The sequence below is a fragment of the Bactrocera oleae genome, chromosome X, assembly GCF_042242935.1.
Source record: "Bactrocera oleae isolate idBacOlea1 chromosome X, idBacOlea1, whole genome shotgun sequence".
NCBI lineage: Eukaryota > Metazoa > Arthropoda > Insecta > Diptera > Tephritidae > Bactrocera > Bactrocera oleae.
Window position 1 is genome coordinate 32,426,717 of NC_091541.1, and position 16,288 is coordinate 32,443,004.

The 16,288-nt window shown below is 32.2% G+C and overlaps 1 protein-coding gene across 17 annotated transcripts in view; it reads left to right on the forward strand.

The window, feature by feature from the left end:
* unc-13 overlaps positions 1–16,288 on the forward strand; it is a 138,951-nt gene that overhangs the window by 88,268 nt on the left and 34,395 nt on the right. For 14 of the 17 annotated variants that reach the window (XR_011397316.1, XM_070112493.1, XM_070112491.1 and 11 more), the window contains one exon: positions 5,123–5,264. The exons of the other annotated variants lie outside the window; for them this stretch is intronic. Coding sequence is in view for 13 of the 14 variants with exons in the window: in XM_070112493.1 (XP_069968594.1) it covers positions 5,123–5,264 (142 nt within the window). In the remaining variant the exon portion in view is untranslated. The remainder of the gene's footprint in view (positions 1–5,122; positions 5,265–16,288) is intronic. 17 annotated transcript variants of the gene reach the window in all.

Genomic DNA, 16,288 nt, shown 5'->3' on the forward strand with positions numbered 1-16,288 from the left:
AGTTTCTGCAGAAATTGATTGGTATAATTATATTTTGATATAAATTCTTAAATATAACGAAATATTCATATTCCCGACATTTGCAGGGCATTTGTTTCCGAAACTATATGATCAGCTGTTCTAACTTATCGTTAAGTTGCCCCACGATTTTAATGGAAAGAAATGATATAAAGACGACGTTCAAGTTCGAAAAGTAAGAGTGGGGTAGTAGAAAAATGTGAGTGTATTGCAACTTAAAGCAATTTCTTAATAGTGTAACGTCCGGTATTCACTGCTGTGTCAGATCGTTATATAAATTAAGTTATGGGATTTACTTCCAACTTTTACTTCGTGGCGAATGGATGGATATTATTTAGGGAAGTTTTGGAATCCAAGACAGATTTTCTTAGTTGTCAGAATTGCAAACCAATTCTTATTTTCAATGTTGTCACAGAATCTGACTGGATTTTTGTCTTTTCGAACATACTCAAAACCAATATTCGAATTAGCTGTTTACTAATGTGACGAAACTTGCAAATGAATAAATTTGGAAGCGTTTTATAAATTAAAAATACTGGACAAAATCTATTAACGTTTACAATGAGTTCCGCTATTTTAGCTTTTATGTTATTAAAAGAAAATAGATTTGGCTTGCATTTACTTGTATGCTTAAATACATGCTTTCTTAACAGATTTATATGACATTATCGACTGAATAAACACGCATTTGGGTATTAAATTACGTTTTGTAAATCCTCTTAAAATATCTGGATTTTTTCATAAACTCAATAATTATAACATTTTATGTTTTATTCTTATATTTTCCCCTATAGAAATAAAGATAAATTAAATCGTAATAATAATATAAATTAATTTCTTAACTTACATTTCAAATCTGTTAGCGACAATCCTTTTGCTTTGTTTCTGATAACAAAACCGATAAAACTAGTTTCCATGACAACCAAAACCGATACAGTTTCTGTTCAAACCAATAATATTGGAATTCATGACACCTGCTACATTTTTTTATCGGTTTCAATTTTGATTCCCACAACTATCAGATTCTACAACACCCTTGATTGATTCACCAATCTGATGAAACAAGAGTAACAATTAGCAACACATATGTGTTACATATCATTCCACGATAAAATTTGTTTTAAATTATGACAAATAATTTTATTATTTATATATCGTACAATGTTTAGTGTATCCTGGTATGAAGTATAAAACTTCTTAAGGTTTTCTAAACGTGTATTGTTGTAAGAATATTGAATTGGCTATATATTTAGTATTATACAACTGGTATATTGTGAAACAAATTGAAAACATTCAGTGAATGGGTACATATATTTGGCCTTTTCTTTAAAACATTTGAGTTCTTTAAAGAGATATACAAAGTATACTTTGTTTAATTTTTTGTTTGGCAAAATTCATTGTACTTTAGTCATTTTTCGAAATTAAAAGTTATTTTTACAGCAATAAAGAAAACTTTATTCTATTTAAAATGATAAAAAAGCATACCTAGAGAGAATGCTCCCGTTTTTTCTCTTCTTCTTTCTTCCTTGAAATACCGATTTTTGACAAATGAATACAACGTAGAAAATGCACTTACAAATTATATGTGGCTCACTTCGTTTCTTATCAAATCGAATATTTATACCACAACTATTTAATATACATATACGTACATAAGTAGGTTTAAATAAATCGTTATATATATACTTATGTATATATACCTACATTAGCATAGAGTTACGCTAAGACTTAAGTATTGAAAACATATTTGTATATGTATGTATGTTATTGAAACTTGTAATTTGTTCTACATATTATTCATAAGATATATATAAATTTTTGCATAAATCATCTGCAAACTTTCTGTACCTGAATCAACGGCTTTATTGGTACGTTATCCTTTAATTCGATTATTGGATATATGTTTAACATTCTTGCAGTGGACCCAAATATTTAGGAATTTTACGATTTTTCACATGAAGTTCCTGTCTGTAATCCAACTTAACAACAAAAAATCGAACTTCTTTAAATTATTATATGTTTTTCTAATAAAATATACCATTGGCCTTGCGCCACATTCCAACTATCTATCTTATCTGTTTCGTGTTCGATATCTGATAATTATCATCATGTGAGACATCAAAATTTAAAAGACCAGTTGTTTGTTTTTGGAAACTGATTTTTACTCTTCACGTTTCATATTAAATTTCATCCGTTACTTCAATAATAGCTGATATACATATCTGTTAATTTGACATAATACCAAATTTATTGATTTTTTTTAATAAAATTCTGCAGACTCAAATTTTTCGCGCCGCCACCTGTTTGTAACAATTTGCGAGGTTATGGGTTTTTTCTTATGCTTAACCCCACTTATTAGAATAAAACGACAAATAGTGTATTATGGAAAGGTTTGTAAAATTGAATTAAGACTAAGAATCAAACTTAGTGAAAAATTAGCACTAAGAAATAGACTCAATTGGATAAAAGTGAGATATCTTAAAATTTTTGGAACACCTCAAATGAATTTTTCAAGAATAGAATACTACACAAATACATTCCACCTTTTTCAAACAAGTTGTCGACGCTCTTAGGTACCTTCGCTTTCTGTTTGCAGGTAGAAACTAGGAAGCGTTACTCACATTTGAATTAAAACAGTTAAGTGGCTTAAAATGCAATTTACCTAATATGTGTTACATTGATAACAAAAAATTGTCGAGTTCCATGTTAACTTCTTTAATAATAATAAAGTATTTCTATATAATTTTGGATTTTGTGTCTTTGAATACGTGATGCGGTGCAAATTAGCATTGAAATATTATTCCGAGTTTGTATATAATTCCATAAAAATTTATAAAACAATGATGTTATCGTATACATCAAACACAATATAACTCGTTGCACAAACTTAAAAATTAATTTGCCAAACAAGTGTTAAGATTTGAACACAAATACGACTGCACGATAGCCAAATTTGCTTGCCCAGCTTCTAGCACATTTTTAAGACCTCAGCCACATATCAAACAGGTAATGTACACAACTTCGTTGTTGCCGTACTAAAACTTTTCACTTAAATGAAATTTAAATATTAAATAAGTAAATAGGTCGATTCATTGTTGTAAATTATCAATTCTTATTACAAATGATATACTTGTATTAGAGCTAATTTATGTTTCTGTTGGAAAATAATGTTAGATTTGTTAGAGCTTTGAATAATTTTACATTTCAAATATTAGTGGCAACATTACAGCTGACCATAGTCGTCGGCAAAATTAGAAATGGTTTTAATTTAGCGACAGCGACAAGTCGTGCTGTTGTCTAAATAACTGTCCCATAAGAAGTGTGTATTTTAATATTTGACAGATGCTGCCTGTCGCATCTATTTGTTTGGTGTATCATCCGACCCATACTAACATTTGTACATATGTTGCATTGGTATAGTGGAAAAGTGACCCATTAATCTCCTAGAACAGGTGCGGCGGTCCTGTTGCCACCTCAACAAATGCGCTGGAGCCCATCCATATGCGCCCATACTCCGATTTATTGCATATAATAAATATCACTAAATATTATATGTGAAATAAAACACCGTGTGATTGGTTCTCTGCCACGACCACGGTTATTGCTTAGACAAGTATATTACTACTCCGTTACTAGTCCGCTAACTGTGGCTAACTTTAAACAGATGTTTAAAGTTGTTTGTTAAACCTATGAAAATAGAGATGACGATACGAATTCCTTGATGTCTGTTGCTCTAATGCAGTGGTTTGCAAGGGAGGAACTGCGATAGTAAAGACATCCAGTGAGAACTATATAATCTTACATACTTTCGTGAAACAAAGATTACTCTGTATCTTTATTCATTTTATATATTTTATTATTAAAAGAAATATATTGAACCCTAAAAACCTTAACTTTATTATCTTATATTCAGTGACAAGTTGTATTTACGTGACCCCCTCTGTTGGTCTCTGAACCCGCTTTGTCCAATGTTTGTCGCCAAACCCTTCCCATATGCTCTAGACATTTTGGTATACGTTTGTCTGGTCCTAGTCCTAGTGGTCCGTTGAACTTTGGAGTTCTCTTCTTTGCTGCTGTTCTCGGGCTCTTTGAGTAGATATGTGCAATTTGCAAGTTTTAGTTTTTACAAATATAAATAATACAGTGGTTGTCAAAATAAGAAATATATATTTCAATGTTACAGGCACTAAATTCTTATTAGTTATTATCAAAATATCTCTTTCTCATTTCCTCTTCCCACGTACTTATACATATTATTATTTTTCAACAATGTACCAAACATAATTTGATTTCACATCACACACACCTGCTAAAAACACAATTATTATTACAAATGTATGTACATGTATTTTCCACAAATTGCAGGCTTAAGTCGGTGTAATTATATATATACAACTAAATAATATTTTTTTTGCTATCTAATACGTATAATACATAGCATATACATTGTAGAAGAATACATGGTATAAAAAGTCTTTTGAGGAGGTAGTCAGTGGGAAAATATGTCTGGTAATTGATAATGCATAAAGTAACGCTATTATATGTACATACTTATAGTGCGTTCGTAATGATCGCAATAAGAAATGCAAGCATTACATAATGAGTTAAATTTGCATGCGGGAAATCCAGTTTTTATACTATTTTACATGATTTTGTACAGCATGATACCGTACCGTACAATCGTTTTGCCCAAGCTCATTGTGTATCAGAAAGCTCATTAATATCATATTTTCCCACTACGATTATTTATCATATAAATAAATATTTACTAAATAGTTGTATCACATGCATATAAACATACCAGAAATTCATATTAATCGGAATATATTCACCCTTTTCACAACACATTCTACACAAAGCCTATTCCTTTATATTTAACCACCATCAAGCTTAAATAACACTTACATATGTACCTGTATACTACTTATTAGTAAATATTCTTATTTATAAATCTGCAGACATACTCCTATTTAGATGTATTTATACGTACAAATATAATTTTAATTTTCGATTTTTGATAATGAAACGAAAACGTGTATCCACAAGTAATAAATTGTGACAAAAAAAGATTTAAATTAAAAAATATGTATATGTAATTCTACAGTGATATGTGCTCAAGGCCTGATAGCGAAGGATAAAAGCGGTACCAGTGATCCCTATGTGACGGTGCAAGTTAGCAAGGTGAAAAAGCGTACACGTACAATGCCGCAGGAATTAAATCCTGTGTGGAATGAGAAGTTTCACTTGTGAGTACATAATGTCTGTCTGTTTACCTTACTACCTCTATGTCAGTATAATATCCTTGAATGTTAACGTGTATGCCTGCGAATTTTTTATTGTTTGTGTGTATCATTGTTATGTGTTTTGTGTTTTTTTCAAATAAACATTACTATATTACGTATGTATAAATATGTATCAGTGACCTGCATGGATGTAATCAGAATACACAATACACAAATTATTCACGTTATCGCACTTACGCACTTTAATTATAACATGCAATAAAATCGAAAAAATTCGAGTGATTTTCCAAGTGCATATTATAATACCATGTCGTAGTGCAAATCGATAACTGTAGAAAGTAAGTCAGAGAGCAGGCAGATGCTTGTGAAGCTTTTCGAACAACTGGCAATGCCTTATCGTAATTAACATGTAATAAATGACCAAGTTCAGGTGTAACCGAACATGTTATACTCTCACAATTTGCAATTTTGAAACCATGAATGCATTACTATCATATTTGGTATCTTATTAACATATGTATATAATCTTATAGGTCATAGACAAATTAAGTTTCTTTACATTATGGTTTGTGTCACAGACATTTATATTAAATGAAACTTAGTTAACTCTAATGAGATACATGTGTTATAAACTCAACCAAATGGGCTTAATTTAATATATTGGGAATATGAGGGAAAACATCAACCAGCGTAAGGTCTGGACTCATTGCATTTCTCAAGAACGTTACTGATTCGGAGTAAAGTATATGATACTAGAATAACGAAAATCGTTGTATATAGTATATGAAAGCTGATATAATTGGTACATACAAGTATATATATTATTAAGTCAACCCGAAGTTCAAAAAGCTCTATATAAGGTATATGGGGGCTAGGAGAAGTATTGATCCGATTTTAACTGACACAACGGCACAATACTATTAGAAAACGATTCTCTAGAAATTTTACAAATTAATTGATAAAAAATAACACCTCAAGGACATTATTTGTGCAACGTTTTATTTAAATAGCTTCATTGGGGCTTGATTTATAATTTGTAAAGTGAACAGGTCATATGGAATTAACAACTTTGATATATGAAAAGTAGGCGTGGTCGTTCTCTGATTCCGCCCAATTTCGTATGTAACGAAAATATTGTACTAAGATTTTGGTGTGAACACACTTTTGGTTGAAATTGGTCAAGTAATGCCTTATATAATATATAGGATTTCACCTAAAGGTGGTCGATGCCCCACGCCCATTGCCCAATTTTGATACCGAGTCCTATGCAGTTGTACCATCTCGGTTGTAAAATTTATTGAGTCTGACGAGTTTATTTATTAAGTTATCGCAGTTATTAGTAATATACAGCATAACCGTTATATGGAAAGTGGGCATGATTATTATTCTATTTCACCTATTTTCACACAGTACAATGAGATGTCAGTAGGACTAGTTCTCAGCAAGCCTGATGGATTTAGCTTTCGAAGTTTCCCTTTCTACAACTTTTTAAGCTATAGATGCGTGTCTATAATTCGATGCATAGATTAAGTTTTATATCTAAATTTATGGCTTAGTTATAGCAATTTTTACAGACAGATTAATCGGACTTCACCTCTTCTCATCATCCTGATAATATTTATATATATATTTGTATATATATATATATATATATTTGCTCTGCATATTAGTATTTATTTAAATCGTTGAATTATTTTGAGCTTCAATTCTTCTGTCACTAAGTTTATTTTCTCCTTGAGTCTCACAATTAATAACTAATATTTTATTGTATTTAAAATAATCAATGTATCATAACTTCTGGTTGGTGTAATTTTATCATTTTTATACTTCTCTCAAGAATTTAGTATGTGGAACAAATTCCTCTTTCTTAAAATCTGCATCGAACATTTGCGAATCTGTTTGTTTGCTTGAATATAAATTGACGCTATTACAAGTCTTCTGTTATCATCAAGTTGATATCTAGTGGAGTGTGAGTGGTAAAACTCCAAAATTGGTTTTTTCGCAGATTACATCTTTCTAGCATAGTTGATGGCCTATATGCACACTGTCGCTAACAAATAGTTTGTTGACTGCTACGCCTGCATGGGTGAGAAGAGTTTAATTGTAAATTAAAGAGCTGTAGTGCGACATGGGACAGATGGGCGAAAAATTTGAATCGGTCAATAAAAGATTTTACTTTCGAAAATTTTGTAAAAGTAATATATTCGGAACATGTGAAGAAGAATAAATTGCACAGCGGATAATAGTTTTGTTCACCTACCAATTGTGTTGACACCTTAAAATAATCAAGATATATACCAAGTAGAGAGGATCACGAAAAGAATTAACTGAGCGTAGTCCTCTCGATTGCTTGAGCAAGCGAGAACTTGAGTAAAAAAGCAACTTAGCGCTTTAGTACTGCGAAGTAGATGGAATTGCAAATGTGTGGAATCAGATCAATGCTACCAGTTTTCTTCAAAAAAATATGTACGGTTACAACTCAGCTAGAAAATTTAACATAAGGAATAAGGCATAATAAATACATATTTTAATACGTTCACATTTTTTGAGAACACGCCGCCTATGGTTTCGTTAGCCGAACTTGGCGAGAGCAGTATATCATACCACTAATGCTATAGTGCAGCAATGGGTGTAATCGCTTCATAGTCACGCCATTCCAGGTAAACGTTATGTTAGAAACGACCTAAAGAATATGAAACGAATGTTCGTTTAATGACAAGGATAAATAGGAGGTTTACATGTGGATCAGTTGAAAAATTGTGAAGTGGAACTGTTTCAGCAACTTCATCTGAAGTTACTCAACTTATTTGGACGTAATTTGTTCATATCATTCTGATTGCGTTGTCTTCGCACAGTGTCAAAGAGGGCAAATCTAAATCAAAGTCGTATAACTTCATTTTAAGGTACCCACATATCGAATACATTGATTTACGTCGGTCTGGTTGACTTTACTTTTTATACCCTGAATAGTATATTTAGTTTTCCACGAAGTTTGTAACACCCAGAATTAAATGTCCGAGTCCATATGAAATATATTGTATATAAAACACTCACATTATCATATAGCTGCCATACACGATCGGAATCAAGTGTTTATATGGATAACTTTCCCATTTAACGAAATATCTTCACCAAATTTGGCCTGGGATATTGTCCAAGTATATGGTGCAATAAATAAATTATTCAGATCGATTCACTATAACATATAGCTGTCATACAAACTGACCCATAAAAATCAAGTTCTTGTAAGAAATCATTTGTATTTGTGAAGGGTATTATAGCTTCGGTGCTACCGAAGTTAAGGTTTTTTCTTGTTTTTATACCCTGAACAGGGTATATTAAGTTCGCGACGAAGTTTATAACACCCAGAAGGAAACGTCGGAGACCCTATAAAATATATACATAAATGATCAGCATGATGAACTGAGTTGATTTAGCCATGTCCGTCTGTCTGTCTGTCCGTCTGTCTGTATATATACAAACTAGTTTTTATGCTATCGATCTGAAATTTTGCACCTGTCCTTTTCTAACAAAGAAGCTGCTCTTTTGAAGGAACGGCCGATATCGGACCACTATAGCATATAGCTGCCATACAAACTGAACAATTGGAATCAAGTGTTTTTATGGAAAACTCTTTCATTTGACGAGGTATCTTAATGAAATTTGGCGTGTATTATTATTTAAGGCATTAATCCAATCCTCGAAGAAATTGCATAGATCGGATGACTATAGCATATAGCTGCCATACAAACTAAACAATCGGAATCAAGTGCTTGTATGGGAAACTCTTTCATTTGACGAGGTATCTTCACGAAATTTGTATGGCATGGATTATTATTTGAGGCAACAATGTAATCTCCGAAGAAATTATTCAGATCGGATGACTATATCATATAGCTGCCATACAAACTGAACAATCGGAATGAAGTGCTTGTATAGAAAACTCTTTCATTTGACGAGGTATCTTCACGAAATTAGGCACGAGTTATTGCTTAAGGCAACAAATTATTCTCCACAGAAATTTATCAAATCAGATCACTATATCATATAGCTGCTATACAAATTGAACGTACGGAATCAAGTTCTTGTAAGGGGCCTTTGTATTTGTGAAGGGTATTATAGCTTCGGCGCAACCGAAGTTAACGTTTTTTCTTGCTAATTGATAAAATTAAGTGAAATCGATGCTGACTTCCCATCGCTCGTTTTACTGGCTATGTCGAATTTTATACTCTCGCAAGATGTTGTACAGATTAGAGTAGGTTTTGGTAGAGAGAATAACAAGAAGAAATTAGCTTAAAATTAGAGTACCCATGTCTAAATGAATTATTTTTATAACAATAATGAGAGCTGGTGAAAAAAAATTAATAGACTTTAACTCATTCATATTGTTGTAGTATTAATGTTAGCGTGTGCTCGGTCTTAGATTGCTGGGAAGGTTGGTGGAGGAGTATAATGTCGGGAGCTATACTCCAGGTTAAGGCTTCCTAATCATTGCAGCGTCCTTTACGCTGAAGTGGCTGCCATTAAAGTGACTATCTTAATAGTAGGGGGCGATATTAGCTCCCTGGCCTTATGCCTTAGTGAAGGAATGTGTCGATTCCTTATTTCAGGCATCGAGTTACTTCATGATTTTTCTGGTTTGGGTGCCTGTCCTGAGTGGAATTGCAGGAAACTGTATTGCTAATGAAGCAGCAGTGCAATCGTAAGGTCATTCGGGCCCAAAGTAAATCGCATAAAATCTGGTGAGCTACTCAAAAAAGTTGTTCTATTAGGAGTTCTAACTGAACGCTGCTCGATAGGGATTAATGTTCTCTAGCCTCTAAGCTACATACGTATGAGATTTGTAATACACGCAATTGGTATATTGTATTTCCATTTTTAACACGCTTATATTAGTTTCACTTGTATGTCTGTTTGTAACTAAAAAACTAAACTCAACACGATTACAAAGTATGCGCAAAATGTTTGCATACTTTTTAACACTCTTTTATTAGCTTCATTTCTATGTGTGTCTGTCTGTTTGTAATCAAACTAAACCCAACACGACTACAAAGTATGCGCAAAATATTTGCATACTTTTAGGCATATTTTGGCATCTCAAAGGGAACAAATCAACTGAACGGACAACAAAAATTATAATATTTAGGATAAAATTTTTTAATGGCAGATCAAAATATGGAATTTAATAAAAAAAATATAAATAAATATAGTTTAAAAAAACTAAAAAAAAACGCTTTTAAAGAATATCGAGCTAAAAAGTTGAAAATAAATATAGTTTAAAAAAACTAAAGACACACGCTTTTAAAGAATATCGAACGAAAAAGTTGAAAATAATTTTAAAAATTAACTTAAAAAAATAGTATATAAAAAATACTAGTATAATTGAGGAAAAAGCGTGGGGCGTTCGATATACGAAAATTATGGCAAAAAGCGCCCTAAGCCTTTTCCTCAATTATACTAGTATTTTTTATATACTATTTTTTTAAGTTAATTTTTAAAATTATTTTCAACTTTTTCGTTCGATATTCTTTAAAAGCGTGTGTCTTTAGTTTTTTTAAACTATATTTATTATACTCTCGAGGCATGTTGCACAGTTAACATCTAAAACTAAACTAGAAGGATATAGAGTTATTAAATGGTCAAGACGAATTAAATTCCGGATGTCCTCTGACCGTCCAAGCGATAACTTAGTAAAATTTGAGATATATTGATGAGACTCAGTACATGTGTCCTTGGGACCAAGATAATGTTGTTCTGCAGTTGAGCAAAATCGGACAAGTGCCACGCCCATAAATCAGTAATCGAAGCTATAAGCATTTCACAGCAAAATTGTTGTATTGTTGTTCACTGTAAAGAAATAACATCGCGTGGATTCGTGTCGATAAGGCAAATATGCTTCGCGCGAAATTTTTACTATTGGTAATGATTTTCGGTGACGTTGTCTTACAGTGTGACAAAGTTTGTTTATCATTCATCAGCCCAGAAGAGTCTTTCGGACTCCGATTGTTTTTAAGGATAAACAGAGGCTAAAAATGTATATATTTTAAGAGACTTTTCATAGCAGACCTTTGAAATAAAGTATAATGGACATGAATTTGGTTTGGTTTCTCGCACTCTTTTTTAAAGATGGTTTTTTATTGCTATTCATGCATGTAATATACTTATTTATATGATGCAAATAATTGTGAGAATTCAAACATTTTTGAAGGCAGTTTATAAAGGATGATGCAATAGTTATGAAAATATCATTTGGTTTACGAAAAAAGACGATTTAGGAGTTAAGTTACAAAGTAGCTGCTGTACAGTGTATTATATAAAAGTGATTCAAATGAATAAACAATGTGAAATTGCTTCAAAAGAACCTAACAGTAGTACAGATTATTCTCCAAGCCCTCGAAACTGAATCAGATGATCAGCTCTAGATGATGAAAACGCTGAACGGAGCTGCAATGATTTTTCGTCAGATGAGGAATATGCTGTGACAGGAGTAGCTTTTGAAGAGGATATAGATGAGACGGATGAGCGGCAATTAAGTGAAGATATTAACGAAGACCACGAATGTACTGATACATATATTGGTAAAGATGGAACAATTTCGAATTCGATACCAATAGCCACAGGAAGAGTTATTCCTTCATTTGGAAACTCATCAAATAACGTTGTTTTGCCACCCATCTATAGTGTGGTCAAACCAGTTGATAGTTTTTCTCTTTTTATGGACGATAATTGACAAGGTCGTAAAATATACAAATCTAGAGGCAATTCAAATCCTGGAAAATTTTTGGTGACCCACAACCTCAGTGGAAATTCGTGCTCTTTTTTGGTCTTCTTCTAACTGCAGGTATCAATAGTGAAACAACGTATGGGAAAAGAAAGATTCAAATCGATTCTAAAATGTTTCAGATTTGATGACAAAGAGCTATGCGGAGACAGAAAGATAAATTGGCATCCATTAGAGATGTGTGGAAAATAGTTAATAATAATATTTTGAAGTACTATATTCCTGGAAAAAAACGATAGATGAGCAGTTGGTGCCTTTTCGTGGTCGCACATCGTTCAAACAATTTATACCAAGCTAGACGGGCAAATACGGGATGAAAATTTTGTGGATTGTTGATAGTTCGAATTCACGCCCTTTGAAAGGAATATCGTATTTAGGTAAGGAAAATAATCAAAGAGCCTATAACCTAGCTAAAAACGCCGTAGAACAATTATGTCAGCCTTCTCAAATGATCTAACATGCGTAGGAACACTGCATAAAAAAACGTTATGCATACCATCTCAATTTCAAGCACACCCATCTAAAACTGTTGAAAGTAATATGATTGTATTTCGGAAAACAATGTCGTTGAACTCATATGTACCAAAAAAGAATCCCTGCGCACTATTACTCTCCACGAAACACCATGCCGAAAAAAACAAGTCAGAAATGATTTTATTTTAAGAAACAAAATAAGGAGGTGTGGATAAATTGGACAAAGTATTCCACGCGTACACTGCTCATCGCATAACAAATCGCTGGCCCATGGCATCTCTTCACATCATAATTGATGTGTGTGGAGTTGCAGCTTTAGTTATAATATTTGGAATTCTTTGTATCCTGAGTGAACTCCAACCAGCAACGCTCTATGAGAAATAGTTCTTTCGCAAAATCGTTTTAGGATTGGTAAAACCACAGATTGTGGCTCGTTCTAAAAAGGGAATTACGGAATGCCATATATCTGCAATGAGGAGTATATTGTGCGTTTCCAACGAAAGGAGCGAACCATCAAATTCAAACGTAGCTAAGACAAAAAAACGTTGCCATATATGCCCAAGCAAAATTAAACGCATGTGTAGCAAATTTGTCGTGAATATAAAAAAAATGTTGTACCGAATATTCAAGTAAAATATTGAAATGCAAATGTGAATTAAATATAGATATTTAGATTTTTATATGAAACGTTAATACCGATATATATGTCTTAATTCCTAATACCTTAATTTAACAGTATATAATAATAACCATGTTCTTAAATATCAATTACTTTGTCTTTTAAAAGCAAAAAACTAAACCGTATCAAATAAAGAAAAAAAGTGTAATGTAACAGTAAACAATATGGTTATGTTAGAAGTTATTAAAAGTGCGTTAACTCGGTAAACAAACACGTTATACGAGTATACATTAAATTAAAAAAAGGCATTGGGCGTGGGACCGCACTCTTAATTTTTTACCTCATCAGGCACTCTAGCAACTTAAATTAAAAATTAATAAAATTCGTTCAGTGATTCCTCGAGCCCCACACACCTAATTTAAGGATTTTCAAAATTCCGGTTGATTTTATACCGTATATGAGTATATCGGTCAATATGTGAGATAGCTTAGCAAAATAACTAAGTGAACGTATAATCCTGCATAAACTATAGTTTGGTGTCGGAAATGTCCATGACTTACCCAAGGCCTTTTACACCTAACAATTATAATGATTTTCGTTATTCTAACTGATTTTATGCCGAATATATCAGTCAGAGTGTGTGTTATTTTAATAAATTTGGGTGTAAATATTTTTTCAAGCATAATTTAGTTTGGTTCGGATCTCGAACTTTACACATTATGTTTTATGCGAAAATATTTCCGCGCCTATGATCTTTGCAAATTAAAAGAGTAAAAATGGGTGGTTCCCCTTGACCTTAACTCTTTCTTACTTGTATAGAGTGATCCATTTCGAGGTTCTTTACTTTTTTAAAGAAAAAACACAGAAAATTTCAATTTAATGGGGAATGTTTATTATCATTCGAAAGAACATTCTTTCGCATTTATTTTTTGAAGATTATCTCTTTCAAATGTTGGCAGCAGCTACGTCTCAAATGGTCCATCCATTGAGTCCATTTTTCGATGACTCGTTCGACCATTTTGACTGGTAACTGGCGAAGGACACGCGTGATGTTTTGCCCTAAAGCCTGAATCGGAGCGGGATTAGACTTAAGACTTTACATATCTCCTCAGGAAAAAGTCTCACGGTGTGATTTCACACAATCTTGGTGGCCAATCGACCGGCCCAAAACGTGAAATTATCTGCTCACCGAAATGTTCTCTCAATAAATCCATTGATTGATGCGATGAAACCAAATGTCACCGATATAACAAGCTTCAATTTCTTTCATCAAATAGTCGGTTATCATGGCGCGGTTACGTTCTCATCATTTTTGAAGAAATATGGACTGATGATTCCTCTCTCCTGAATCTTTTGCCAGAAATGGGCCTCATTGCTGAAAAAACTTTGGCTGATCTTCTTGAAACTTTTCAAGAGCCTATAGAGCAAAGCGATTTCGCTTGGGAAGGTCGAGTGACTTCAGTTCTTGCAGAAACTATTTTGGTACGCTCTGAATTAAGATTTAAGCGAATAGTACGCTCAGTAGGCTGATTATGTTAAATTTTGTTTTTTTAATTACGTGAGTTTTCGTAATTCAGTTGAACAATTTGTAAACGTTGTTCAGGCGAAAGTTTTTCCATTATTAAATGCCAAACAATACTGATAAAATAACATGACCGCTTAACACGACTCACGCGTAATCTGTCAAAAAAAGGCTATTGAAAAAAGTACCTTTACTTGGATCACCCGTTATAACATATAATATGTAAAATATATAAATGCATAACATATATAACAACTGATTTTTTGTAAGAGAGTGGCTAAATAATGGCCTGATAAGCTAAAATTTTTCTGAATCTATTTATAAACAAGGGTAATAACGCATTAATTTTCTTTGTTTGTTTTTAGTGTTTCAGTTGTTCGAAAACTTCATGGTACGCGTATCTATTGTTTAATTTTGCACTACATGAATTCGATTGTTTTTTCATTGACCACGTGGTACTCGGAAAAGGTTATCCTAGTCGTGTTGTTGCTGTAAGGTTCACTTTTCTTCATTCAGCCTTATTGTAAACTTTGTGCCATTTCTTATGGAAAAATTCACAAATTTATGTTTTGTTTATCGTGAACTTCACATGCGAAAAATCTCCCATATTCGAAAATTTTGCCTAATTATAGATGTAATGTTTTTTATGTGAATCCATTAAAATCTGTTCAAAAATTTGTTTGTGGGAAAAACTATCAATAAAATGTAAGCATAATTTATTAACAATTAACTTGCTTGCAGTTGTCCTTTTTGGTCAACACTTGGGCCGAAAGTCCTGATATACTAAAGGTTTTCAAAAAAAAGGAAAAAATGCATATATTTGAACAGAAGTGAAAATAAAAATACATGAGAGCGATTTATACACACGAAGTTTACAATAAGGCTGAATATAAATATTTTTAAACTGAGTCAAAATTTTGAAATTAAATTTTGTTACTTAGTTTAAATTTCAAATGTTTTGAAATCTCACAAAAATATGAATATATAGCACAAAACCCTCGTATCCTGAAGAGCACATTTAAAATTGATAAAAAGTAATGCAGCTAAAATGGGAAATATGTCACGCAAAGGAATATGTTTTTAGTTATATGTAGTGCTATTATTCTGTGGCCATCAAAACTTGATGAAAATGTAATGTTGTTTTTTTATTATTTTAAACTTTTACGTCTGTCAATTTTCTGCATTATCTTTCATTAATTTTCCCAAATTCTTGAACGCATCATTAACGCGCACAAAACTTATTTCATTAGCTAATTTTTATTCTTTTTCATTATTAATGAAAAGTTAAAATTATTGAAATTTTGAAAATTTAAAACGCTTCTACTAAAAATATTCGTAAATGTTTTAATCACCCGGTTGCACGATATAAGTACATAGCTGTTTCACAATTATTCGGTAAATATGTTTTTTGAACTAACCGAACCTAAACTTCGCTTCCCCACTCTATTCTATTCTTATTGTAATTTGTTTCATTCAGAATTCATTTTGTGGAATAATTTTAAATTTATTGTTCGTAGGTTTGTACAATGCAATGAGCTGGTATGCAGTTCTCTAATATTCCACAAATCATATGGAACCGTCCACTGAAAAGCTTAATAGGTATATCTCATAAAGTACTTGAGCTATGTATG